This window comes from Polyodon spathula, chromosome 1 (assembly GCF_017654505.1).
Source record: "Polyodon spathula isolate WHYD16114869_AA chromosome 1, ASM1765450v1, whole genome shotgun sequence".
Taxonomy (NCBI): domain Eukaryota; kingdom Metazoa; phylum Chordata; class Actinopteri; order Acipenseriformes; family Polyodontidae; genus Polyodon; species Polyodon spathula.
This window is the reverse complement of record NC_054534.1, coordinates 98914907-98942368: the sequence shown is the minus strand read 5'-3', so window position 1 is coordinate 98942368 and position 27462 is coordinate 98914907. Positions and strand designations below refer to the sequence as shown.

The 27462-nt window shown below is 37.7% G+C and overlaps 1 protein-coding gene across 1 annotated transcript in view; it reads right to left on the bottom strand.

Moving 5' to 3' along the window:
• Positions 1 to 2088: 2088 nt before the first annotated feature.
• Positions 2089 to 27462, bottom strand: part of LOC121325267 (cystine/glutamate transporter-like) — a 49911-nt gene continuing 24537 nt past the window's right edge. The window contains exons 5-13 of the mRNA XM_041267695.1: positions 26650 to 26749; positions 18322 to 18366; positions 9519 to 9642; positions 6725 to 6828; positions 6166 to 6189; positions 5696 to 5768; positions 4687 to 4836; positions 3585 to 3762; positions 2089 to 3323 (exon numbers count right to left, since the gene is read on the bottom strand). Of these exons, the coding sequence (XP_041123629.1) occupies positions 3271 to 3323; positions 3585 to 3762; positions 4687 to 4836; positions 5696 to 5768; positions 6166 to 6189; positions 6725 to 6828; positions 9519 to 9642; positions 18322 to 18366; positions 26650 to 26749 (851 nt within the window). The 3' untranslated portion in view covers positions 2089 to 3270. The remainder of the gene's footprint in view (positions 3324 to 3584; positions 3763 to 4686; positions 4837 to 5695; positions 5769 to 6165; positions 6190 to 6724; positions 6829 to 9518; positions 9643 to 18321; positions 18367 to 26649; positions 26750 to 27462) is intronic.

Here is a 27462-nt window from a genome sequence, read left to right as displayed (position 1 = left end):
AGGTTGTGATTGAGGCTAGGATTATGGTAATAAAATCAATATGAAATTACTTGGTCATGTCTTTTAACAAGGGTACTTGTTAATTACTGATTAGAAGGCATTACTGTCTGGCAGCTGACTGCGCATCAAAGGTACAGACAAGTTAACTTACAGACAAGGTCAGCTATCAAGGAAATGCACGATAATCAGCGTTTTATTGCATTTAGATACTGCTGACGTTATCGTTATTTAGAAAATATCGATATTACATGTTTTGGTTTCGTTCCCTTATCAATTTTTTGGTTTCCTTGTGTTTTTCTTTTTTATAGCAAGACGTTATATCCACAAGTCTGCATTCAGCCACTGTGTGGTATAGCCCTGCAATGCAGCTTCTTGTTTGGTGGATCAAAGTGTTACTGCATTGTATGTGTGTTTGTTTATTTATTTATTTATTTTTAAATGAAGCTGTTCTTTTTTATTATTATTTTTACTGTCTTTTTTCCAATTCACACACTTGGCTCTGCCATATGGAGTGTTATCCAGTGGCTGAAAAACAGATGGTGCCTTTGTGATACTGACACATCTATTGTATGTTGAATACAGCCAACTATAGTGCACTGCCCTGTGCCTACTCTATGAATCAATTCTGTCTAGAAATGTTTACTAGTACCACTTTTTTTTTGTTTTTTTTTTTAATTTAAGAATTGAAAGAGTTCAAAACTATTTTAAAACATAGTGCAACACCATACATTTTTTGCAAACAATCTCTTTTATTATCCAGAAACATTTATTCTAAAAATATGTGTATTAAAAACTACTTTTCCACAAACACACTAATGTATGTTTTTGAACATACATTATGTGCAGTAAACACAGATATTTTGATAAGGAGAACTGTATTTAAATAAACTATGGCAATAACAGGTTCTTTTTAGCCTCAACTAAAAGCTGTACAGTATTTACAGACAATAATTGAAACAATCAGTCAATACCATGTTACCGCCTGTGCAAGGTCTGCTTAAGTTCTAATTTGAAGCAATCAAGGAGACATTACCTTGCAGAACACGTTTATTCATAAAGACCTTCACGTTATAAAAGTATACCATACTAAAAGCATAGCAGAGTAGTAAAGCCTGGTGAAACCTATGTAAACCCATAGCGGCCTGCATATTTAAAAAAACACACCGACCATTATAAACTGGTAAATGCATGGTATAATCATGGGGAAAACATAGGAAAACTGCAAAATGACTGTGCATATTTACTGTGGTAAACTTTTATGAGGGAAGAAAGGCATACAAAATGACACAACAGCCAAAGGACATTAAGGATATAATCTGAACAAAATACAAAGCAACAGTTGTGCAATGTGAGCATAATAAATAATGTTACATATTTGCTATGGTAATTGTGTTAAGATTTTCTGCAGTATTATCTTCTGGATCAGTAGTTTTCAAATTGCTTAGGCCCTGTACCCCTTTCCAAATAATCTAGTCTACTCTGTACCCCCATCTGAGTTAGGGTCACAATATACCTGTGAAAACAGGAAAAAAAATATGGCATTTTCCAATTACTAAATTTAGTACAGTACTTGCAAAACCTGTTCACTCTAGAAGCCAAAGGAGTGTTAGAATGAGGCCAATTAGATCACGCCAATATTTCGGTTTCAGATTTGTCATGTGTTGCAAGGGCAGATTTCAGTAAAACTAAACCCTGATTACTAAACAGTGCAGCCATACACAGAGGGTATTTCATTCTGTATTTAAAAATAAACCAATAGGAATTTAAGTTACAACAAGCTTTAAGCGGGCCATGACAAAAAGCATTTCGATTTGCTGGCTCAGAAGGCACACGGAAGGAGGAGGGGCTAGAGTTCAGCCAGTAGTGTAAATGGAAAACTGCTGTTAAAAACTAATGAAATAAAATTATTTCAAAATCCAGACTCCAATAAGTATGCTGAAACAAGATCAAATTAAGAGTCCAAAAACAGGTTATGCTTCTGAAAACAAAATGAAGATTCCAATTTAAAATAATATCAGAAAACAATTCAACAAAAGTCATGCATTTCTTGCAAAAAATGCAGAAGTGTAGAGAGAAAACAGATGGGGCAGTTTGCATAAAAACATTTTTAAAAGTTACAAATATAGGCTTTTTTTTTTTTTTGCATTTTTAATTGAACTCAAATTTTATCGTTCAACACTTGTGCAGGGACAGTGGAAAATGCTAAATCTAGCCAGAATAAGCACATTGTTTTGAAGTAAATATTTCCAAAAGCTAATTTGATGAAAGTATAAAGGGGCTATTTATGTTATGCAGTCAAAAATCACTTTTAGCAAAATGCTTACATGTTAAAGTGTTTAGTGCAGTATCTGTTCATGTTAATCAGCTGTAAGACAATTTAAGCTTGTTGATGGGCACTTGCTGTATGACATGAACACACACAGTGTACAGTTGACCTACAGCACAGCAAGCACATGGAAGCTTTTATGTTTAGAACTCTTTTCTGTGTTAGAAATTTTAGTTTTTTGTGCATGACCAAAAATCTGCGTTTAAAGGGGAATTTGTATACTACTCAGAGAAATGACCAGTTCTTCCTGCTACTGCCCCAAAGTACTTTTCTTATATGTTGAGGCATCCTGAGAACAGCACAGATGGGAATCACAGTGTGTACGGAAACTCTGTTGCAACAAGTACAGTCATTTAAACCATAAACACAATATAAGTAGTTTTGTCATTGTTAATAGAGTAATATTTAGTAGGATAAACACAGGTTTCATTTTTTTTTTTTAGTTTTTTGGTAAAGTTTTATCAGTGTTTAAAACCTGTTGAACGTTAACTGTATGGCACGGTTGCTTGTTGCCGAAAGTAACAAATATAAAAGCATTGATCTTACACTGTGGTGTTTTTAACTTCCAGCACACCGTTTTAAACTGGTGTACAGTGATGTTACAGTATATTTGTTAGTATGGTACATAAACATCCATTCATAGTTTCCCATCTCAAATGCTAGCATTTGCAATTACTGTTTTAAAAAATGCATTGTGGCATTTAACCTATCTGGCAATTATTTATTCCAGTGCGAAATGTTCACCTTTTTTTTTTTTTCAAGAGAACATCACAAGTTCTCAAGACAGATCTTATGAACTGTAAGTGGCATTCAAATCCAAACTTGGATGCTTTAGTTAGATAATCATTTGAACTTTAGACTTTGCAGACCATTGTGTATCATCATGTACATATAAAATGATTGGTGTGTTGTAAACAAAAATAAACAGTTCAAAGTAATGTTTCTTATTCTGCTGGCACCACTTCCAGAATGAGCTGCAATGTTGTGGTCATTGAATCTGAAATGACAGAAGAAGAACTGTTACTGAAGAGTTTAAAGCCTTTTATTTGTATATGGCCAGATTCGTATTGTCTCATATGTATACTTGTGATGATGAATCTCCAAACTAAATTTCATCACAATTGGATATGCTCTCTTAAGAATGACACCAGGGATAGGCTGTGGTATGATGCAGAATAAGGCAAAAAAAAAAAAGCCAAACATACAGTTTTCTTTGGCTTCATCTCAAAGCAGCATCAACGGTGTTAAAAATACTTACTCATAAACTTCTGGAAGATTTGGGGTTTCTTGTCCCATGCAATGAAGAGATAGTATGCAGGAATTCCAGTCACTGTGATAGCAAATCCTATTCCAGTGTTGATGGGGTCAGAGTAGAGAGACAGGGCAACCATGAAGAGGCAAGTGAAGGAAAATAAGGCAGGGATGAACAATGGAACCTAAAATACAGAATAAGACACAGTAATTTAAAAAATCCTATTAATACTGTTTCAGTCAGTCTTTTCCAGTCACAATACACAATCTCATTTGAAAGGAACTGGCCCTTTCAGTTCATACGCTCAACACATCACAACATAGTATTGTACATACAAAAGTAACACTTTAAGGGGTAACATTAATAAAACCTCATAAAGTCTGGAAAACTAAACAATCTACAGAATAATTCTAAGGAGTTTATAAGAACGTTATTTTGCTATTGACTGGTTAAGGGGGAGGATACTCCATTCCTTTATGTGGTCTTTTATTTTTTAGAAAACTTGGAATGGTGCCCATTGCCTGCTATTTTAGGCTGTGTTTGTTGGTTTAGTGATCTGGACTGTCCACAAGGTCGAAACAGTTATATGTATTTCATTGAGAATCCAGGGATGAATGACTGCTATGCCAACCTGGTTCACTGTAAATGTTTATTTTGTGTGTGCCAGTTTGTTAGTAGAGGTGACTTAAAACAAAACTTTAATGCGTTGCAATATTTGCTGATGGAGTATTTTGATTTGCTTGAGTATTCTTATAACCTTCCATATACTTTCATTTTACAGACTCCCCTATCCTTGCCACATTCACTGAAGTGGCGTGTCAGTTGAATGCATGCCAAGAGTGATAACCTTTAACATTCATCAGGATGTGCATCTTTGCAATCAGTGTAGTTGATTCATGTAGAGACACAATTTGCAACTTTCTGAACTGTGTACTAATGACAGTGTAAAACAATCCTGGCAGTGCTAAGCTTCTTTTTAATGCCCCTGTGTTTGTAGATTGTTACTTTTGACATTTGCATCCCCTTAGTTACAGTGTGTTGAGCTGTACTGCTATTGTTTATTATTTTCTTATTACCTAGGGTTTTGTAGAAAGAAAGGCCACATTACCTTAAAAGGACGAGGCATTTCAGGACGCTTATATCTGAGGTAGATAAGTCCAACAACTACTAGACCGATAAAGAGCCATCGAACAAAACTCAGGAGGTTCAGCAGACTGTAAATATCTCCCATGAACAACATTACTATCGTCAATGGATACTGAAAAATAAAAAAAGGTATAAAAGTACTGAGCTGTTCAAATAATGCCCGCACCACAATGAAAAGAAGCACCATCAAAATGCTATTGCTGTATATCTTCTTTATGGTACACTTGGCAGCAGTTTAAGAGAAATAAATACACTTCTTCACTGCGTCATACCTTATTTTTCTCGTATGAAGGGGCACTGAAATGCAGTGTCAGTTTTAAAATTGTAAGGCTGAAACTGAAAGTGTAACTTATGACCTTAATTATCTGAACAAAACAAGACAGAGCCTGGTCTCGACAAAAGTCTGATTGGCTTAAGCCACCAAATCTAACATTTGATTATATATTATAAATTATATAAAAAACAGATATTTCAAAATGTCTTCCATTATTTGGAATGTACAGCTATTTCCAAATGCTTTGCATCATCTAGAATTTTAGGATTGAGACATTCATTTTAAATAAAACTATATGGACCTCATTTAGATATTTTATTTAATCATGTGATCAAAGAAACTACAAAATGATATTGCAAAAGTCTACAGGAAGCCATAACAATAGTACAGTATTTCATGTTAGAGTTCAAAATGTCACATCTTTAAATTTTTGCCAGTTTTCTGTTAAGTACTGTATATGGGAAACTACAAAGTGGTATGTAATTCAATATGTAGCATTATTCAGCAGGTTTCATTTGACTTTATGAGGCAAAGTTAGTTAATTCTATAGGGCAATACAAAACTTTAGGCCATCGCTTTAAATGTTGGATGCTGTTAAAAATATTGTGCCTCCATCCATATCTTCCTCTTAGGCAGAAGAGAAAAAATAAATAAATCACAGAAAAAGTCCACTTTGTTTCATGTTGTTGTTACTCACCAGTACAATGACTGCAGGGAGTGGAGTGTGTTTGCGAATGTGGATCATAGAAAGTATTTCTGGAAGGTGACCTAAAAAAAAAGAAAAAAAAAATATATTAAAAAAAAAAAAAAAAAAAAATAAAAAAATAAAAAAATATATATAAATATTAAAGAAAAAAAAAAAATAAAAAAATAAAAGAAAAAAAAAAAAAAATTTAAAAAAAAAAAAAATAATAAAAATATAAAAAAAAAAAATATATAATATACAAAATTAATATAAAAATAAATTATAAAAAAAAAGAAAATAATAAAAAAAAAAAAAAAAAAAAAAAATAAAAAATTAGAATACAAAAATTGTAAAAAAACAAAGTTTAAAAATAAAAAATAAAATAAAAAAAAAAAAATAATAAAATAAAAAAAAAAATATAAAAAAAAAAAAAAAAAAAGAAAAAAAAATATAATAAATATATTATTTAATAAAAAAAAAAATCACGGGAGGCAACATAAAACATCCTAATGGAAAACAGAGAGCTTGTAATACACTGCAATGGGAACAGCACGGCAAAGCTGCTAGCTTCCAAGCACCACCAACAATCAATGTTCACCACAAGCTCTGAGGCATGTGGCTTTCAGTCACAGAAAAAGCTGGTAAGCTCTTAAGCCAAACTTTACCAATGCATGGTTTTGATCAATATGTGTTAAGCACCTACAAGGAGGGACACCCTGCTTGGCAAGTGCACCAAGTATTGGGGATTATCCATGTCAAGTTTATATTATAGTCTTGTAGAAAATGCTGGTATTTAGATGGGAAACCAATGCTCTGGGAATACAGCACTTCTCATGGATTTCCTGTATGGCCACATCATTTACAAATTAAAAAATGTACTACATATTCATGACATTAACAATTTGATGACATTGACAATGCGTAGTTTTGTGTGGTGCATTACAGAGTTTGACCTCTGTTGACAAGATGAGGTTAAACAAATACACACGGCATGAAAAAGATAAAGTTGAAATTAAAATGCAAGAATCTGAAGCTGCTTACCTTGAAACAGCAAATACACCACCATTCATTGAGCCAAAGCAAGACAGAGCAACAAATATTGGAACAGCCAGGGAAAATTTCCCCATCAGCTTCTCTGCAAACGTCTGTAAAAAAAAAAAACAGAAAAGAATGTTTATGTATAATTAGTCCTCCTCGTGTATAACGCAGATCAACTGAAAAGTAGAAGCGGGTATTGGGACAGAGGATCTTTATTGCAATATATTGCAATACTGAAGACAATATTGCAATATATATTGGAATTCAATGCCAAAAGATGCTGATGTTGATTTTATATGTCGTTTTTTGTTTTGTAATATAAATAATATATTTACTTTAATTTTCTATTGATCATGTTTTTCAAAAGTGTTTCCTGTGACTGCCCATAAACACTTTTAAAGCTGCTTTATATATTGTCAGTGCAGAGACCCAGGGTTTTGGAATAAATGACTGACCTTTTAAGATTTAATATATATTACAGAAGCATAAATTAGTGCTACACATTTATTTAAAAAAAAATACCGGTGAGTAATGTTATAAGCTATGTATCTATGTATCTGCTTTGCTTGTTTTCTTTTCTCACAACTTAGCAGAACTGCTGTTTTTTTTTTGTTTGTTTGTTTTGTTTTGTTTTTTTGTTTTTTGTTTTGTTGTTTTTTGTTTTGTTTTTTTAATCTGATGAGATCAAATGCGTTAGATCCAGGGGGAAAAAAAAGATATTCAGAATATAGTATAAAATTACATTGTCCAGAACTGTCGGCAGATAGTCTTTAACAATAAATGTAAAAACAATTACAATTGCACTGATACAGCTCTTAAATTAGTGGAGAATAAAAAATATAACTGAGCGTTTGTGTAGTTTGTCATTTTATTTGATGCAGAGCTCCAGAAAAAAAATGGGGATGAGGACGTGATAAATACCATACAGGGTATCATCGTGATTTAAGTTCTGTGCTGGATATAGAAAAAAGCATTCATGATAAAAATAGTAATAAATAAATAAATAAATAAACCAACAAAGACAGCATTTACCCATTAGATGCTTTCAAAACTAGCCAAATTTGGCTGGAAAAACCACCAATCTGGCAACACTGATCAAGGGGGAATAACCTAAAAGTCGCATGCAAGACACATGCATTACCTATTAAATTTTACCTCAAGTAAGTATAATTTGTTTTAGAAAAATCAATATTTTAATTGGTGTTCCGGTAACTTACTTAATCACTATACCACTGTATGGAAAGTTGGCGGTACCACAAGCATACTTCAGCCTTCCATAAACAACAAATCGCAATGTTTGATGCCATACAGCCTTCTTTTTTAGATTTGTTTTTTTTATTAGGAAATGATTCCACACGTAACTTTGCTATGCAGAATTTAAGCAGCTGTCGTATTTTCTTTTGTATTAGCACAGCTCGGATTACGATATCTCACAAGATAATAGCAGATATTCTCTAGTAGACGTTTCCCTGAATCAGTTTAACTAAAAATATGGGTATTGTTGTTCAAATAGCAGTTATTGTATTGCCTGATGAATATCGCAATACACCGGTATATCGGTATTATTGCTCAGCCCTACTGAAAAGTCTTTTTCCTTTACAATAAACATGAGTTTCCTTATTTCAGCTTTGACAAACTGTTATATTCTGATTACTGCATGTTGTATCACTGGGCAATTTTAAGATTGCCATTGACAAAAGCTCATAATGTGCCATAAATATACTCCTTTGAGTGATTATCAAAAAGAAAGTGAGTGAAATACATCGTCTCAGGAGAAACAGTTCTCCCTGACCATTATTCCAGGAAACCAATAACTTATACAGTTAAGATTAAAAGTGAAACGATTCTCATGGGTACTCAATAGCAGCAATTCTGTAACATTTCTAGCAGCAGTATTATGTTGATTAACCACATTTCCCCACACAGCACTGAAGCATCTCTGTCTCTGTAATCTTCAAAGCCAGCTTTAAGAGTGGATTGAAATCTTGGTGCAGACATCTAGAAATAGCTGATCATTTAAATAAATTATAGTCAAGAAATATAAGTTTCACATTACAGACCTCAGTGGAAACAAGGCCTAATAGCCATAGAGGTTCATTCAGTTTCAGTTGATATAAACCAGTGGTACCCGCTTGTGGCTCTTCCAGTCCATAATTTGATAGTTGGTTCATAACAATATTAATACAAAAAAACTAGTTTAATGATCTAAACTACAGCAACCATTTAGCTCAAATGAAGAGAGACCCCCCCCCAATGTGTTATTTTAATTTATTTAATCATAACACTTTGAATAAAGACAAATCAGACGTATCAATATTATGGAATTTTCAAAATCACGAACACAGAAACATTATTTTGTGTATTGTGTTTCGAGGCGTTCAAATCTATGTACAATTTCCTGGTGGGTAGAACGCTTTGAAAACTAGGAAATAAGGTATATTTTGGAGCTGATAGCAAAAATAAATGATCAGGAAAATAACTTTGTTAAATACACATTGTTAATGGAATTCTATCCTCATAATCACACTATTGTGTTTTGTGTAAGCACAGTAAATATCACTAAACAGTAACAACATGTATATCAACATGTGTTTAATGTATATCAATACTTTCATTTTGCATTTAAAACTAAGAGTACCCAATACTTTATTGTATTTATATATTATTAGGGAAAATATATTGTATAATCTTGTCCAAGGAATACAAAATGCACTGTAGTGCCTTTTACGAACAGGATCAACAAAAGTAAAGCAAATAATCAATAATCAATATTAATTTGCGTGATTAGATTACTCACCACAGCAACAGCTTCTGAGGCAAGCAGCTCCTCTGCAGACATTACAGTGTAATAGGCCACATTTGTTAACACATAGCCAACAGTAACAATTCCCATTGATATGCATATGGCGAGGGGGATAGTTCTGCAACATAAGCAAAGAGTTTGTTACAGTTCAGTCTAGCATCGAAAGCTTGAAGGATGATGATGGTACATGACAGCAATATCTTGATATATTTGTATTTAGCATCACACATGCAATAAGTACATACAGGAGGGTGATTAACACATCCATTGTGCTAGTTTTTTTTTTTTTTCAACAGAACATAACCCACCTGAAGTAATTACATCTCAAATTAATGACCAATAATTATAATCCCAGATTACATTGCAGTTGTGATTCACAGAGTTTTGGAAATGTCCTATCATCAGCTGTAGTTTAAGTGTGAATGTTAATCAGAGTACCACTGTGATATCACATTGGTTTTGCACATTAATCATTATCGACCCCATACCACCTGAACTTGTCAATTAAAAGCTCCATGCTACCATGTTTTCACTTGTTCCAAGCTGTTGGGGAATTTTATAAAGGAAATAACAGCTATAAATTGGTTTTAAAAGCTGGACCCTCAATAACCCTGTTTGCATAGCATTACATCCCAGTATTGCCATACACTCTGTAAAAGTAATACCTCCTGATGTCCCTAGACATTGGTTGCGTTTCTGCAAATACTGGACCATGTTTTACCGATACTAACTAAGACTTCTATTATAGTCTAGCTACCAGGTCTAATATAAGAAGCAATGTTATTTCACACTAAGCAACCTCTAGACAGCAGTACTGAGTATTATGTTGTTGTTGTTTTTTCATTGCAGGTAAAAAAAATGATCATTGGTTGTTGAGTAAGGGATGTAATGAACTGAGTGTTATATTGTATGACAAGAATGAAAGTGATTTAGCATCAAGAGACGGTACAGTAAGTTAGAGAGAAACAATATAAGAACACGTACATTAGTGGACAGTAATAAAACAGCGAAGAGGTGCCAAATGGCCTAGACCTGTCAGAAGTTCCAGCTGCAGTTCCAGTAGCTGGGGTTAAAGCTGATGCAATACAGGGAGAGATGTTCAGCTCCATCTTGGGTGGGAAGTTGAGTTAAAGATAGAGTTTGTGATACCTCACTGTTTAAACAATCCCAGCTGTGCACAATGGCAACAAATAAACCATTTCTGATGATACAAAGTGCCAGACTGGCTGGGAAGTACTCATTTTCAAGATCTGAGCACTTTACTTTTTATTATCAAGGAAACTGATATATTGTAAGAAACAATGAATAATGCTACTGATAAAATACAATTTAGAGTACTAATTCATGTATTATATTATTTAAGAAAATCAACTTTTGCTGAAGGTCCCATTTCCTATAGATTTAAATGTCATTATAAACCACTATTATTTTGACGGGACAATATGAACAGGTTTATAAGGTCAATCTGATTTATTATTCCTTGCCTAGATCTCACCAGCTCCCATTGTCCACAGTTAAAGAAATCCATTTAAAAAGATCTGTAAGAACCTGCAGGAAGAAGAAAAGTGATAGGCAAAGGTTACAAAGAATGAGAAAGTTAAAGTAAAGGAAACTGGTTACTCTTTATTTTGTGCGGCATAAATAAGTATTTAATTGAATTACTCATTTTCTGAAGTTCAGCTACATGTTACTAGATATAGTCAACATATACAGTATGCTGTAAGGAAATATGGAAACCATACAGAAATGCAACTATATTAGTATTATTCCAAAAGGAAACTATCAATAAACATATTCAATGTACATAAGGAATATGAAGAAGACAATTGTAATACCAGTCAAATGGTGTACACACAACCTCTGCACTGTTGCATATCCACTGAATCTTTATTAACTTGTTACTGAACTTAAAAAAAAATAAATCTATAATTGCATATCAATTACATATGTATTTATGCCACACAAAATAAACTGTTACCAGGAAAACATTTTCAAAGGAAATGAAACAGAATGATGAATGCAGAATATGATCTTTTGCGTGCTTAATTCTAAAGAAACTTCAGTGTTTCTCAACGTTTACTTACATTTTTCTCACGGATATACAGCATTTTAAAAGCATAAGATGATTTATCTGTATAAACCCCTCCTCTTTTTTGGGAACTAAATCAACTTGAGTCCATGATGCCTAACACCACCATCTAGGGATAGCTGAGGCAGGATATTTGACTAATTTGTGTACATTCACGCAATTGTACGCACTAGGCACTAGAGGGGTACATTTTTTATTTTGTTTGGAAGGTTTAGAGCTCATGAAAGATCCTACATTGTTTAATCGGAAGACAATATGTTATTCCACTGCAACGAGACTCATTTTCAAGGATTTGGGACTCAGCTGTCACCCAAGACATCACCCCTGCTGCAACTCGCAGATCATTTTAGTAACTCGGTATGTTGGCAGGTTCAATGCCTTAGAGATCCTACATTATGAAGTACTGACAATGTGAACTTCCACATATTCCCCTGTATAGTTACCAACAATATGCACACCAAGATTCATAGCCTGCTCTTTCTTCCTTTTTTTACCAAATAGGTCATTTCAATGATCATGATATTAATCTAACTACCCATTAGGAAGTAATTGGTTCATCATAAGTTTATGATACAAAAACAATTCAATCTTTTCATGCGAAATTGCAGCAAGATGTCTTTTTATATAGGTTGATGTGACGCACAGCAGTCTTTGCTAGGTCTGTGAATCTGAGGGCATTATTGTGTTACAAAAGGAAACCCAGTGTTAGTGATTTACCGATTGCAAATGTAGGGATTGTATTGTAGTTTCTTATATGGACTTAAACTAATTTGATATACCCAACTTGAATCTGGACTTACAGTGGGGAAAGGCTACTATATTACTGTGCTACTGGACAGAAGTTTCACCCATTCCAGGTCTTACTATGGATTTAATGATTAATAATAATAATAATAATAATAATAATAATAATAATAATAATCTTTCTTTTGTATAGCATCTAAATGCAAGCATCTCAAAATGCTGAACAATTTAGAACAATAACACTAAAAACAACAAAACAAAATACAACAACATATACACAAGCATATAGATACAAAATAGCACAGATTATAAAATAAAACATTGCATGGTGACAAAGCCCAGCCACGTTGAAATGCCTGTACATACAGTTGCGTTTTTAGTAGTTTTTTAAAAGCTCCAACGGTATTAATGTCCTTGACACCCTGCGGAAGATTATTCCAAAGCCTAGAGGCGCATAACAGCAAAAAGCCTTGTCACTAATCGAACAAAGTTTAGCCTTTGGAATCCTTAACAGACCTGAATTAGCAGAGCAAAGGTTACGTGTGGGGATGCACCTTGTTAACAAAATAGAGACGTTATTTAGGGCCAATCTATTTAGGGCCTTATAAAATCAATCCTACTCTTGACTGGCAACCTATACAGAGAGGCAAGAACTGGTGTAATATGAGCACCCAAGTACTGAATGTATTGCAGCCTGCAAATAGCAGCCTTGGAAACACCGGCAAGCAAAGCATTACAATAATCGAGCCGGGAGGAAACAAAGGCATGCACCAGCCTCTCTGCATCGGGCATGGGCAAGAGAGGGTGCAGACGGGCTATGCCTAGAGGTGAAAAAAGGACACCTTAGTGACATTCAAGATATGAGACTCGAAGGTTAGACTGGGGTCGAAAACTATACCCATATTCCTAACTAGATTTAACTTCAAGCCCGTCAATCACCATACTAAAAAAATAAATGTTTCTCAGTTGTCGTGGGAGAGCCAAGCAGCATTATTTGTGTTTTGTTTCCAATTAGCTGCACACGATTATGCCGCATCCACACTTTAATCTCGGACAAACAGTTATTAAGTACCGAGACAGCCACTTTTGTACCAGGTGTAGTCTGAATATATTTTGTGTGTCATTACAGTGTATAGGTAACAAGCTCAGGTATGTATCAGGAATGGATCAAGCTGCTAAGCAATGAGAGTCATATTTCCATCTCTGCAAATATAATTTAATGTAACACAACTGTCTGTATAACATCCATGAAATAGGTGTCTTCACTGGCGGCAGAAGCTTTTTACTATGGGGGGGGGGGGCTTTCTTGGTTGTATTTTTAGTGTTCCCAGCCTTGTGGCATGGGGCATTATCCTGCTGAAAAAATCCATTAGCAGATGGATACACTGCTGCCATGAAGGGATGCACCTGATTGACAATGATGTTCAGATATCCTGTGGCTTTCACGTTGCCCCACTTTTATCAAGTGGCCCAATGTGTGCCATGAAAACACACCCCACACCATCACACCAACACCACCAGCCTGCAATATTGACAAGCAGCATGATGGATGCATGTAATCATGTGGTTTTTTCCAACACCAGGAACCAGGATCCATCAGACCAGGCAATGTTTTTCCAATCCTCCAGTGTCCAGTGTTTTTGTTCCTTAACCCACTGCAACTGCAGTTTCTTGTGTTTTGCTGAAAGAAGTGGAACTCTGTCGTCGGCTGCCATACCCCATTCGTATCAAGGTAAGACGAGTTCTTTTATGGGTCTTTCGGCACCAATGTTGTACTGGACTGTCAGTTGACTAACTGTAGCCCGTCTGTTGCTCTGCACAATTCGTGTCAGCCTCCCTTGGCCTCTTTCATCAATGAGCCGTTTTCGACCACTGGCCTGCCGTTGGCTGGATGTCCTTTGGTTGGTGGACCATCCTTGATACACACGGGAAACTGTTGAGCGTGAAAAACCCAGCAGCATTGCAGTTCTTGACACACTCAAACCGGCGCATCTGGTGCCTACTACCATACCCCGTTCAAAGGCACTTAAATCTTTTATCTTGCCCATTTGCCTTCTGAATGGCACACATACACAATCCATCTCTCAATTGTGTCAAGGCTTAAAAATCCTTCTTTAACCTGTCTCTCCTTCATCTACACTGATTGAAGTGGATTTAACAGGTTACATCAATAAGGGATCATAGCTTTCACTTGGATTCACCTCATCAGTCTATTTCGCGGGAAGAGCAGGTGTTCCTAATGTTTTGAACTCTCAGTGTAAGTTTGTGTTTTTGTGTGTTTGTGTGGGTGTTTGAGAAGAGGAATGAGAGTGAGATTAGAGAAAATCGAAATTGAAATCAAAAGTAAAAATTAAACTAGGGTAGCTTACAGGATCAGTGAAGGCGATTTTATGTGTTTGTGATTTCTTTTGTTTAAACTTTTATATTTGTTTTTGTTCAAATATTTATTTTATTTTTGCTTAATAAAAATGGCATAAAAGATCGCTTTTCACCCGTAGTACCTGTCTGTGTGTCTTTGTCAGCTTTCTGGTCTGGGAAAGTCATCACTGCTCGGCTACCCTGTCACACACAGTAAATACATTTTGAACAGAAAAGCTAGCCCAGATATACCTGTATATTTACAGTTTACATTAATTACATTTTAAACGAAAATGTGCTTGCAAAATTTTTCAGATATTGCCAAGCACGGCCTAGCACTGACAAAAATACCTTTTTTTTAAATGTTTCATTTTGTGTGAATTCATGCTGTACTGTCTGTACAGGAACACATGTGATCAAGTGAACATTCCCTATGGCTTTACCGTGCAAAACTTCCAGTACCTAATTAAAAGCAAACATGGTTTGTTAACTGTTTTCATCTAAATGTAAAATTATAAAAGACCCGGTAATTTTACATTTTTTAACTAGGAGTTGAGTGAATGTTCATGTATTTGTGTAAGCATTTAAGTAACCAATTGGTGCTAAATGTATTAGCCAAATCAAATCTACATCCAGTTGTTTGATTTCTATAATTTGCCTTTCAAACCAGCGACTAGTTCCTATTTCTGTTGGGCTTATGTATTGCCACTGACATTGACAGACAACATTCAGAGGATGTGTACAGAATGGAGATTTTCTTTCATCAAGCAGTAAAAGGTCAAATACATAAAAGACTGTATTTATGTATCTTTCAGGTTAATCTCAGATCCATTTTTAAATTTACTGATATACCTCTTACATGCCTTAAGAGACTAAGAGCCCCCACAGTTCCGCCACCTATGATTGCCTTGAGTTTGTATAACATGCACCTCTGATGTGCTAACATATTAAAAACACCAAAATACACTACATAGAATTCTAGTATCGGAGTATACTATAAACACAACCACTATGTTTGACTTTCTAACTGAGGTCACATGTGCTGTGTGCCTATGCTTGTTGTCTAAACTCTGGGCTGCTAGGAGAATCAACATATTACCATGTATGTGGATTGTTGTTAATTTGATATTTAAAATCATTGCTGCTGGGGTAACTATCTCTGCATTCAATACTTGTAATTAAGTTTTATTAACTGTGCTGCTCTGTATTGAATTGTGAGGTTGATTAGAATATTATGTAAAGTAAACAGCCCTGGGCTTATAGGATAGTATAAATTGGCAAACAGTATCTTAGAACGCCAGCCGTTCTAAGCACCAGCCAGTCTAAGGGCCACACGTCCAAGGGCAGTCAGAGTTGTGGCAGTCAGAGCGAGGACAGGTAGAGTGAGGACCTTTCCCAAACCTCTCCAAATGGCTACTAGAGGTCTCATTCCTACTCTTGACACCAAACAACTGGATCCCCTGGACAAAGCATGCTCACTCTTTCTCTCCTCCTAGAATGAATACTGGTAAGTACCTGCTTCAGATACCGCTAATAACTTCATCTCCCTTTCTACTGCCTGTTACAGTTGTAAGTTCTGTCTGACTAACAAATCTCTGCTTCTCAGCGAACTTATAACTGATGCTAATCTTGATCTTCTGTGTCAGCAGAATCTATCCACCCCAAATGGCTACTTTTCTATGATGGAAGCAGTGCTGATGCAAACCCAGTCACTTGCAGTGTCCCTGAAGGGTCAGTTGTTGGGCCTCTTCAACATCTACATGCTTCCCTAGGCTCATCTCATCCGCCAACATGGCCTCATGTTTTACTCCTATCAGATGACACCCAGCTCTACCTAAAATTAGACCTTGGATGTCCCTCTGCCATGGTCCCGCTCTCAGCTTGTATCCAAGACATTGAGGCCTGGATGTCTGCCAATTTTATTCAGTTCAGCACTAACAAATCTGAAATTCTTCAAGTAGGATCAGAAACTCAACTCAAGAATCTCAATATTGCTGCCTTGACCCTCAGAAACTGTCTGCTGCGCCATTCACCACTGTGTGAAGCCTTGGTGTACTTCTGGATAGTAACCTCTCCTTTGATGCCCAAATCTCCTCTGTAGTCAAATCCTCCTCCTACCACCTCCAAAACATCTCAAAGGTCCATCCCTACCTTTCTCTCCAGGATGCAGAGATACTCTGTCATGCATTCATCTCCTCTCGACTCGACTACTGCAACTCTCTCTATGGTGGTCTTCCATCACATGCCATAAACCGACTGCAACTGGTTCAAAATGCTGCTGCAAGGATCCTTACCACATGTAAAAAACATGATCACATTACCCTGTCTTGCCCAGCTGCACTGGCTACCTCTAAAGTTCAGGATTATTTTCAAAATTCTCCTGCTTGCCTACAAGGCCATTCATCACACAGGTCCAGAGTATCTCTCCAACCTGCTGACCCACTATGTCCCTGCCTGCAAGCTGAGATCCTCTGACTCTGGCTTGCTTGTTATACTCAAGCAAAAGTGCACCACACTCGGAGACCGCTCTTTTAGCTTCATGGCCCCGACTCTCTAGAACTCTCTCCCAGCTTTAGTGTATGCAGCTCCCACGGTCGTTCTCTTCAAATCAACTCTCAAAACCCACTTGTTCTCTCTTGCTTTCAATGATCTTTAAGCCTGATATCTGTTATTTCAGGCTTTTCACTTCATCTTATTCATATGATTCTGTATGACACATGCATCCACAATGTTTAGAATTCACATCCTAGCCTTTTATTTAATGCAGTATGCCTGTATTTAATGTATTTGCTTTGTTTTTTAGTGTGTATTTAATGTACTATGTACTGTATTTCATTGAATTTAATGTATTATGCATTGTTCCTCACTGTCTTGTAAAGTGCTTTGTGATGGTGGTCCACAACGAAAGGCGCTATATAAAACAGATATTGATTGATTGATTGATTGATGTAACACCTATATAAAAATTATCCTAAAATATGTAAAAAAATATGTTATAAAAAAAAAAAAATACAGTGTTATCAAACTGATATATTGTATTCAAATATTTATTGACTTTTGCATGTTTAAAAAAATATTGTATCTCATTTGTATTGGAATCCTCTGCATTTGCCAGCATAGTGCTTGCATTGTTATAGATGTGTATGAGATATTAACAGTGTTTGCCTTCACTTGTGTTTAACACTTGTAATTAAATCATTTGGGGTTTGGATCATATTTTTGATCTGAGAATTTAAGATTGAGTTTTTAAAGTTATGGATGACATTGATGAAAAAGTCACATGTATGTAGCTGTTGCTGGTAATTCATGAACCAGAACAGTCATCTGCATTTTAGGGGTTTCCTGTGCAAATCAAATTCCTTCACAACACCCTTCTGGGTACCGCCACCATTTCTCCATGTCTATCAGCCCTGAAGGTTAGGAGGGAGTTTGTTTTGTAACTAGTTAATAAAAAACTGGACTCCCCCAACCCCCCCCTCCCCCCCCGACCTCATTGAAGTGACCTTTAAATGAAATGACAGGAAAAGTCGGGGTCCGATGAGATGCCTTTTGTATTGTTGTAACAAAATAAATAAAAGTTAAAATGTGCAGAAATGTATGACTCACTTTTCAGGATTTTCTACTTCTTCAGTTACAAAATTCAAGTAGAACCTAAGAAAAAAAGGATACATATGTATATTTATGATGGCATTTAAAAACAAAAAAAAATACAACACACATTCACAATTTTTATGTTCCAAAAAATGAAACAGAGCCATTATCTTTAAGCAGTTCAAGTCCAGTGAATAACCTGAAATGGTACAAAGGTAAGCGGTAAACTGCCAGAGGTTAAAAAAAAAAGTTTAGTTACCAAAAACTGAAAAATAATGTACATTTCAGAGTTATACAAAAAGGCCTTTTTCAGGGAACAAGTAATGGGTTAACAACTTACAGCTGTTCTGCAGCAATGCAAGTAAATTAAGCCTTGAAAGTTGATGCTAACAATTCCTACAGGTGTCCCAACTTTTGTTGATTACTTACAAACCCTCTGTCTGTATAAAAGCAGTGTTAGAACAGACTGTGTTACTACACCCTCTTAAGCATTATTTGGACAGTATTGTACTGCAGGAAGTAGTATATTGCTATCATAATGGCGAGAAAGGCAATTAACAATGGAAGACAGACAGAACATTGTAACCCTTAAAAGTGTAGGTCTTTCCTTTAGATAAATTATAAAGAAAGCCAAGGTATCAATGAGTACAGTTTCCTACACATTCAAAAGACACTTGGAAACTGAAGGAAACTCTGACAGGAAGAGGTCTGGCAGACCCAAAGCCACAACAGAATCAGAAGACAAGTTTCTGAGAGTCAACAGCTTGCGTGATAGGCGGCTCACAGGACAACAGCTTCAAGCATAGCTTAACACTGGTCGAAGTAAGCAAGTCTCAGTTTCAACTGTGAAGAGAAGACTTCGAGATGCAGGTTTGACAGGTCAAGTGGCAGTAAGAAAGTCATAGCTAAGATGGCAAAATAAGAAAAAGAGGCTTGCTTGGGCCATGAAGCACCACCAGTGGACTACTGAAGACTAGAAGAAGGTCTTATGGACCGATGAATCAAAATTTGAAATCTTCGGTTCATCACGCAGGGTTTTTGTACGCCGTTGAGTAGGCAAAAGGATGGTTCCTTGGTGTGTGACACCAACTGTCAAACAAGTGCCAGAGTCGGCGACTTCCACACAGTGAATGGCACCCTGAACCAAAACGGATACCACAGCATTTTGCAGCACCATGCAATACCTTCTGGTATACGCGTAGTTGGCCAGGGGCTCATCCTACAGCAAGATAATGACCCAAAACTTACTTCCAGGCTATGTCAGAACTACCTTAGGAGAAAAGAACAAGACGGTAGGCTTCAAACCATGGAATGGCCAGCACAGTTTCCAGAATTAAACCCCATCGAGCTGGTTTTGGATGAACTGGTCATGGTCACCCAAAGCAAGGGGATTTCAGTCTGAAATGTGTATAACACCGCGTTAGAACACTGGCCTAAGTGTAAAAGTGTCTTTGTTAGATGTTCTCTGAGTTAACTAGCATGTTACTTAATTAACCTTTTGTCACCAATTATTGTTAACAGGTGAGGGTCCATGATTACTATAAATATAGGTAGCATAGGCACAAGTTTGTCATTCCTGAATGTAAGGGAGCAGAAAATGGCAAAATACGCTCAGTTAAGCAAAAAAAAAAGACTTTAATTACTTTAAGAAATGAAGGTCAATCTTTAAGACAAAACGCAAGAACTTTGCAAGTGTCTGTAAGTGCTGTTTCTAAGACCATCAAACAATTTGAAGAAACTGGCACTCATGAGGACCGAACAACGTCAGGCAGGTCAAGGGTGACCTCAGAATCAGAGAACAAGTTCATTCGAGTCACAAGTCTGCGAAACCAGCAATTAACTGCCCCTGAAATACAAGTTCAGCTAAATGCTACTAGAAGCACAGATGTTTCAACATCAACTGTTCAGAGGAGACTGCGTGAAGCTGGCCTAACTGGAAGAACTGCTGCAAAGAAACCATTGTCAAGAGTGCAGATTAAGAGGAAGAGACTTGCCTGGGCCAAAAAACATAGAAACTGGATGTTTGAGGAGTGGAAGTTGGTCTTATGGACCAATAAGACAAAATTTGAAATATTTGGGTCTAACCACCGAGTATTTGTAAGACACAGGTGAGCCATGTTCATGGCCCTGGTCCGGTCCAGGGTTAAGTTAGAGCACGCCCACGCGGAGTCTGCTGGCGACATGTCGGCCTTTGTCAACCAGTAGGCTCTGGCTGGTGTGCTCTGTACCACGGCCCCTTTTGTTTTGAATATTTAATTTACAGTTCTTTGAACTGGATTTCATTTAGTTAGTTAATGGCCTGTCTTTGTTAGCTCCCCCTTTTGTTTAGGGGGTGCAAAAATGAATTTTTACACTGGTTGCCTTTGAGCAGTCGGTGCACACCAGCTGCCAGTGGGCAGCTGGTGTAGTCCACATACTGATCATTAAATAGGACTACTACGACTAAGAGAATGGCCCGCTGAGCAATCCAGGAATGCAAAATTTAGAAGTGAGTAGTTTTTCGAGATTTACGATTATACTGTATCTCAAAAAACTACTCACTTCTAAATCTTTTGTAGTCATTTTTGTATTACTTTAGTATAAATACATGTTAATTTGGATTCATATGTTGTTTTTTTCTGACGTTATGTGAACGAAAAGACACACATTTGCCTGTTTTCCCATTGGAAATAGTGATATTTTGAAATATCACTGTCCTGGTCACAAAAGCAAAGTTTGTGGGGAATAATAGCCATTTTCTATACTTTTGAGGCATAAGCAATTAGGAAATAACACTTACTACACAGGAACAAAAATTGTGTTACATAGTGTTATTTGTGAGCCAGGCTGCAGCCATTCTTCCTTCTTTTGAAGAACCTTTTGCTGCAGTTCTGGCTGCATTTCTCCCCCACCCTTCTCATCTTTGGGCACCCTGTTCGTGGCTACAGCAAGACGAGAGACCTCCTGGTGAATCTGCTACTGGCTCTTGCTAGACTGGCCATCTACAAGACCAGGAAGCATAAGATCGTCGGGGAGGGTCTCTTTGACTGCGGAGCCATGTTCAGGGCCCTGGTCCATTCCCGGATTAAGTTAAAGCACGCCCACGTGGAGTCTGCTGGCGACATGTTGGCCTTTGTTGACCGGTGGGCTCTGGGTGGCGTGCTCTGTACCACCCCCCCTTTTACTGTTAACATTTAATTTGCAGTCTTTTGACCGGTTTCTTTTGTTTATATTTAGTTAAATGTCTATTTATTTAGCATCCTCTCTTATGAGGATGCTAATTAGAAAATTTTTCTCCAGTTGTCGTATTGACGGCTGGAGTTGACGATGGGCTTTTTAGGCATTTAAATAGGACTAATAATAATAATAATAATAATAATAATAATAATAATAATAATAATAATAATAATAACAACAATAATACTTTTTTTCTGTATTCAATTGCTAGCAAGCAGGGAATACTGACACTACTAAATAATGACTTCAGAATGGGCTACGGAAACGCTGCCTGGCCAGTGGGAGTTGGACAGCTGTGATTCTGGCCAATAGGAGTGTAGAAGACAGTCTGCTTTTGTTGTGGCCAGAAAGAAATTAGGAAGCGAGCAGTGTCTATAAAAACATGCAGCTGTGACTCATTTTGCTAAATTTACTAGTTTTTGTATTCATATTTCTTTTTCTCCTTTTCTGAGAGAGCATTATATTCCATATAAAGATAGCTATATGTTTTTCCTTTTCATTTTACCAGTTTTAATGTATTGCTCACCTTTTAATGTTTCCTTATCATAATCCGTTGTAAATTACTCTTTTTTTAAGTTATGTGTGTGTGTGAGTGTGTGAGTGTGTGTGCGGGTGGGTGGATGGGTGTGTGTGTTGTGTGGGTGGGTGGGTGTGTGAATTTGAGGAAAGTCTATAATTTGTGAGGGAGGACAAGCTAGAAGAATTTTGAAGTGTAGCTGATTCAACTTTTTGTATTTCCTGTAAATCTATTTTTATAGATGACAAAACATCACATTTTTACATTTCTTACAAGTTTTATGTATAATAATAGATAGATAGAAATAAGACTATCGAATAGGTTGAATTCGATGGAAAGGCCCAAGTCGTTTATTTATTTACAACATTGATTATAAAAATATAAGCATAAATCAAGGGACGGGAACTAGGAATTTCTCTATCCCTCCATTCACGCACCCTCTCTACTCTTGTTTTCCTCAATCTCCCAGTCATTTCCACTCACCCCCTTATATCCCTTCACTCCCCCACCCATTACACCAGACCTCTGTCGTCCCCGTCCCCCCCCCCCCATGACAGGAAGGGGGGTTGGCGCTAACACAGAGTTCTGGTGGATTGCCATGCCACAGCAGTTGGCCCCTCCCCTGCCGCTGATGCCAATGTAGCACCTGAGTCCAGTGGTGTAGGGGTGGTCCCCTCTTGGTCAATCCCTGGCTGATAGGGGGCAAGTCTATCCTGGTGGAGGACCTGATACACCACCTTGGAGGGCCGGAAAAGAACCTCTCAGGGCCCTTTCCACTGGCAGTTTAAGGCTCAGTCCCTTCTTGCACCAGTGGCAACGCACCATGACCTGCTCTCCTGGCTGAAAGTACTGACCCCTGTTCTGCATATCGTATGGGCTGCTTCTGCCTCAGTCTAGCACCTGCTAGCCGCTCCCGAGCAAATTCGTTGGCCTGGGCCAGCTGGTCTTGCAGATCGTGTACAGTGAGGGTCATAGAGCGGGGCCATCCTCCGCTTCAGTAGGCGAAGAAAGCCAGGGGAAATTGTTGGTCCCAGTCCTGTGTTGATGGGCAGGTGGTCAAGCTGGTGAGCCGGGCGGTTGTTGAGCAGGCAGATGAGCTGATAAGCCAGTCAGCTGATGAGCAGGCGGTGAACTGGTGAGCCAGTCAGCTGATGAGCAGGAACGACTATCAAGCAGGCAGGCGAGCCAGTTGGTTGATGAGCAGGAAGCAAGCTGGTGAACCGGGCCAACTTCGAGCTCCTGGAGGTCCCACATGGGCGCAAGTTGGCTGGAAACTGTCCTGAGGTAGACCTCGTCAGAGTCCAGTTTCACTGGCTTACCTTCAGCATGGTAACAGTCCAGGCCGAACGAGCGTAATGGTGGCGGCAGTGTAGACCACCGCTCTGCACTGAACCCCACGACTGTGCAGGGCACGTCCATATGACTACCTTGGCTGACCAGCCCCACCAGCACAGTGTCTTGGTTAGTTGCAGGAGTAAGCTGTATATCACGGGCTGGCCACCACTCCTGTAGGCCAACCCGTGGTCTTTCCTATGGTGCCCGAGGTGACTCAGGGCAGCAGACCTCCAGGTGGCCCTGTGCTCCGCAGTTCTAGCAAATGCAGTGGCCAAACAGAGTCCCAGGCTTTAGGCCTGTTGGCTGGCCCTGACAAACAGCTACACTGTCTACTTCTGTGGGTACTTCAGGGGTGGCCTGCACTAATGCACGTCCACCTGGACTACTGTGGCCTGTCTCTGAGCGGGTGTGGGCAGTCTGGGCTGGCATGAAGGTCTGTTCTAGGTGGCCACCTCCTGTACAGCCTTCCCTTGCGTTTCCGGCTCTCCTAAAAGGACGTGCCACTGTTGCTCCCCTGGTGTTATTTCCCCAATAAATGCATCCCTCCCTATCTTGTCCCTAGCTTCGTTGGACTGTTCTGGGTATGCCTTCTGTATTAACATGGTTACATTATTACCCAATGCCTCACCCTCTGTCACTCCTTCACCCACATCACGTGTGTGAAGCTGGACCTGGACCTGTCCTAATTGCTGTGCACCGCAGCTGCCAGCGCAGTGTAGTTGGTCCTCTCCCTTGCCAAGAGAGTCAAAATGCAGCGCTACGCCTCTCCGTCTAGCACATCGATCAATTGGCCCCACTTCTCAGCCTCCGACCAACGGTTCGCTAAGACAGTCACTTCAAACATGCTCTGGAAAGCCTCCCAGCTGCCCGCCAATCAAACCGATTTGTTTTGATGCACTGAGATGACATCACCACTACACCTTGCATGGATATTGGATACCGCACTTCATTTACTGCCACTTTCCTTTTCAGATCTACTTTGGGCGGTCTTGGCCGCAGCCAGGCCTCTTCACACTGACAGGAGACTAAGCTCTCCAACTCACCCATCCAGCGGCTCTTCCGCCTCAGCGACCCCCGTCGCTCCTGTCCGGATTTGACGCTGCCGCATTTGCTCCAGGTTGGGATGCTGTCACTGTGACTCCACAAGGCAGTTTATTTCAGCCAGTACCTCACTCTTGTTATCCACGACCAGGTCTTCTCCCCTCCACATAAGTATGTTTTATATTTGCTTTTGTTTCATTTATTTATTTATTTATTTTATAAATAGTAACGGTCATGCTAGACACTCTTTGTGAGATGAGCCATCAGATGATGTGTTGAAGGGCAGCAGGGATTGCACGGCTGTGGATAATCGTCCAGATGGTGTGTGGGTCTGTGCAGAGTGTCTTATGATAAAAGGGAACTGCTGACACACCTCGAAGCTGATGAGCCACGGTCTTGGGACGGAAAAGGCATTGTTTATTGTGAGTATGACCAAAGACACGGCCACCGTCTGTCTAACCAGAGTACTTTACAATGCAGGCACTGAGTGTGCAATTGTAATCTATATCTGCCACAATATTTTAAAATAACCCTTATGTGGCAAGTCACCACTATGTTTTTTTTTTTTATTTCTTTGTATATGTTTATGTTTTTGATTTTGTTTAAGGGCGACCCTCCCTGATTGGCCTTCCTATCCCATCCTCATTGCTAATGTGTGGAACCATGTTAACTAGCTAGGGGTGGATGTAGACACCTGCTATAGTAAGCACCATTTTACACAGGTGCTGAATGTAAAGAAAGGGGAGTGTGTGGTAATTAACTGGGTTTTAAAATAGGAACCGAGACAAAGAGAAGGGAGGCAGTGTACATTGAGATAGATAGGTATGCAAGCCCCGTTGATGGAGGTAGTATAATTGTTTTTAGCTTTCTTTTGGTCTGTTTTGTGCAGTTAAAGCATTGTGTTTGGCTGTTATGCAGTCTATGGTTGTAACCAACCCAAAGATGCTGTGTAAAAAGTTTGAGCTAATGTGGTAGTTGGCACTCCCTTTGGGAGTGACACTTACAAACATTCTGTTTTGAGTTGTGAGTGTCCTTTAGGAAGGAAAATGTGCACACTTCTTTATCTTAGATTACTAAAAGGGGATTGATTTGTGTAATATTGGGTTAGAGTGAACTGGAGTAATTCAGTGCTTATTATATTACACATGACGTATCCTCAGTTAATAAGAGTAATACAGGTAACACGGTTATTGGAGAGCAAAATTTTTGTTTTTCTTTAGTTTTGGTGAAACGTTTGAATTGGTTTGGATTATTATTATTTTGTACATTTGTAGTGTGATATTGACTTGGTTTGGCGTGTACTAACTACTTGGTTGTAGTATAATATTTAATTGTTTGGAGAGTGGTAATTACTTCTTTTACCTCTATTGTCCTGATTCTATGAGCTGCCTGTTTTAATTGTACAATTACCTGTATGAAATCCAATCTTTAATTATTTCATTGATGCTATTTGCAACTTATTTGTATTGTAATTCTTTTTTTAATTAATGCTAATTGTAACTACTTGCACTGAATTCAATTTCTAATTATCTCATTGCTGTTAATTGTAGTTTACCTGTATTGAAATCTGATCATGGATTATTTCATTCAATTGTAATCTACTCATGTTACTTGCTTGCTATTGTGAGTTCTGTATGTTAATCATATAATGTGACCTTTTAAAAGAAGCCATGTGTTAAATGAATTGTTATACATTTATCTCTTGGCTGTCACTCCCTGCCTTTGCCCAGTATAATGTTTTAATTGCCCTATATAACGAACCTGTGTATCTTGAATGATCTGTTAATTTAAAACTAAATTCTGAAGGTGTAATGCCTTCATTGAAGTAGTCAGCTATCTCTTATATCCGACATATAGTTAGACCAGATCTGGGGCACTATTGAAAGCATGCTAAAGTATAGGCTAATGTAAAGAATAGTGAGGAACAGTAAAGCATATTGATAAACGTGGCAAACCAGGGTAAGCTACGATAAATGCAAACTATATACCCTTGGGCAAACTGCAAAAAATATCATGCCAAATTCTGTGGTAAACTTTTATATGGGAAAATGAGTTGTGTCATTAAGAGTAAAAGGGTTCTTTTAGAGGAGAAAAAGCACAATTTAGTATTAATACATATATATTAAGTGCAGATTAGCAACATCTAAAAATATACTGATTTTGATATCTTGCCACAGATGTGTTATATGTTACTGTAGACAGAAAAAGCCAAGTGGAGTATCTACAGTACTTACCATCCTGCATAGGCATACATTCCTGAGTAAAAGGCAAGGGGTAATCCCATGACTGGGACCTCATTAACCCCAAATGCATTGTGAAAGTTCTGAGTTTCACCTGAAATGATAAAAGAAGGAAAATGTGTTACACTTAAGCACATACCATAAATACAATGCAAGCCTAATTAAAGCTCACTGTGGCCTCAATTCTTCAATTTGGTTTGGCTTGTTTTTTATACAAACATCAGTTTAAAGTGAGAAATTGACTTTATTTTTACCAGCTAGTAACTATGAACATGTTTACTATTTAAAAGACCACAGTCACTTGAAAACAGTGCTGTATTTCTTTTGTATGCACTCAATTTATAATTCAGATTTTTCCCAAGAGTGCTATTACAAAAATGAAAGAAGCAGCCATAGCCCCTTAAGAAAACTGTCCTAATAATTTTCAAAGGAAATCCTCTGGAGGATAGCATTATACACCATTATTTCAACAGTTTTTCTGCACCTCTGTTTTTCCTACCGATTGAGTATTTTCTAAAGCTGCAGAAAACACAGCAGGAATCTTTCCACTAGTTTGTTTCATTAGTTATTCAGATGCTTTCTTTTTGACCTGGGTGGACTGAGACAAAATGCATGACAGCCGTTCCTAAACTGACGAAATAACAAAAAGCCATGCCTGTGTGAAGGTTTCAGCTCCACAAGGAACATTTCTGTTTGTTCTGTTTAGCCATATTTTTGTTGATTGAGACACACCATGAGCCAGATTGCAGCAGGGATGAAGAAACATTTGCTCTAATCAACATCTGGGCCATCAGGTCAATCCAGAGA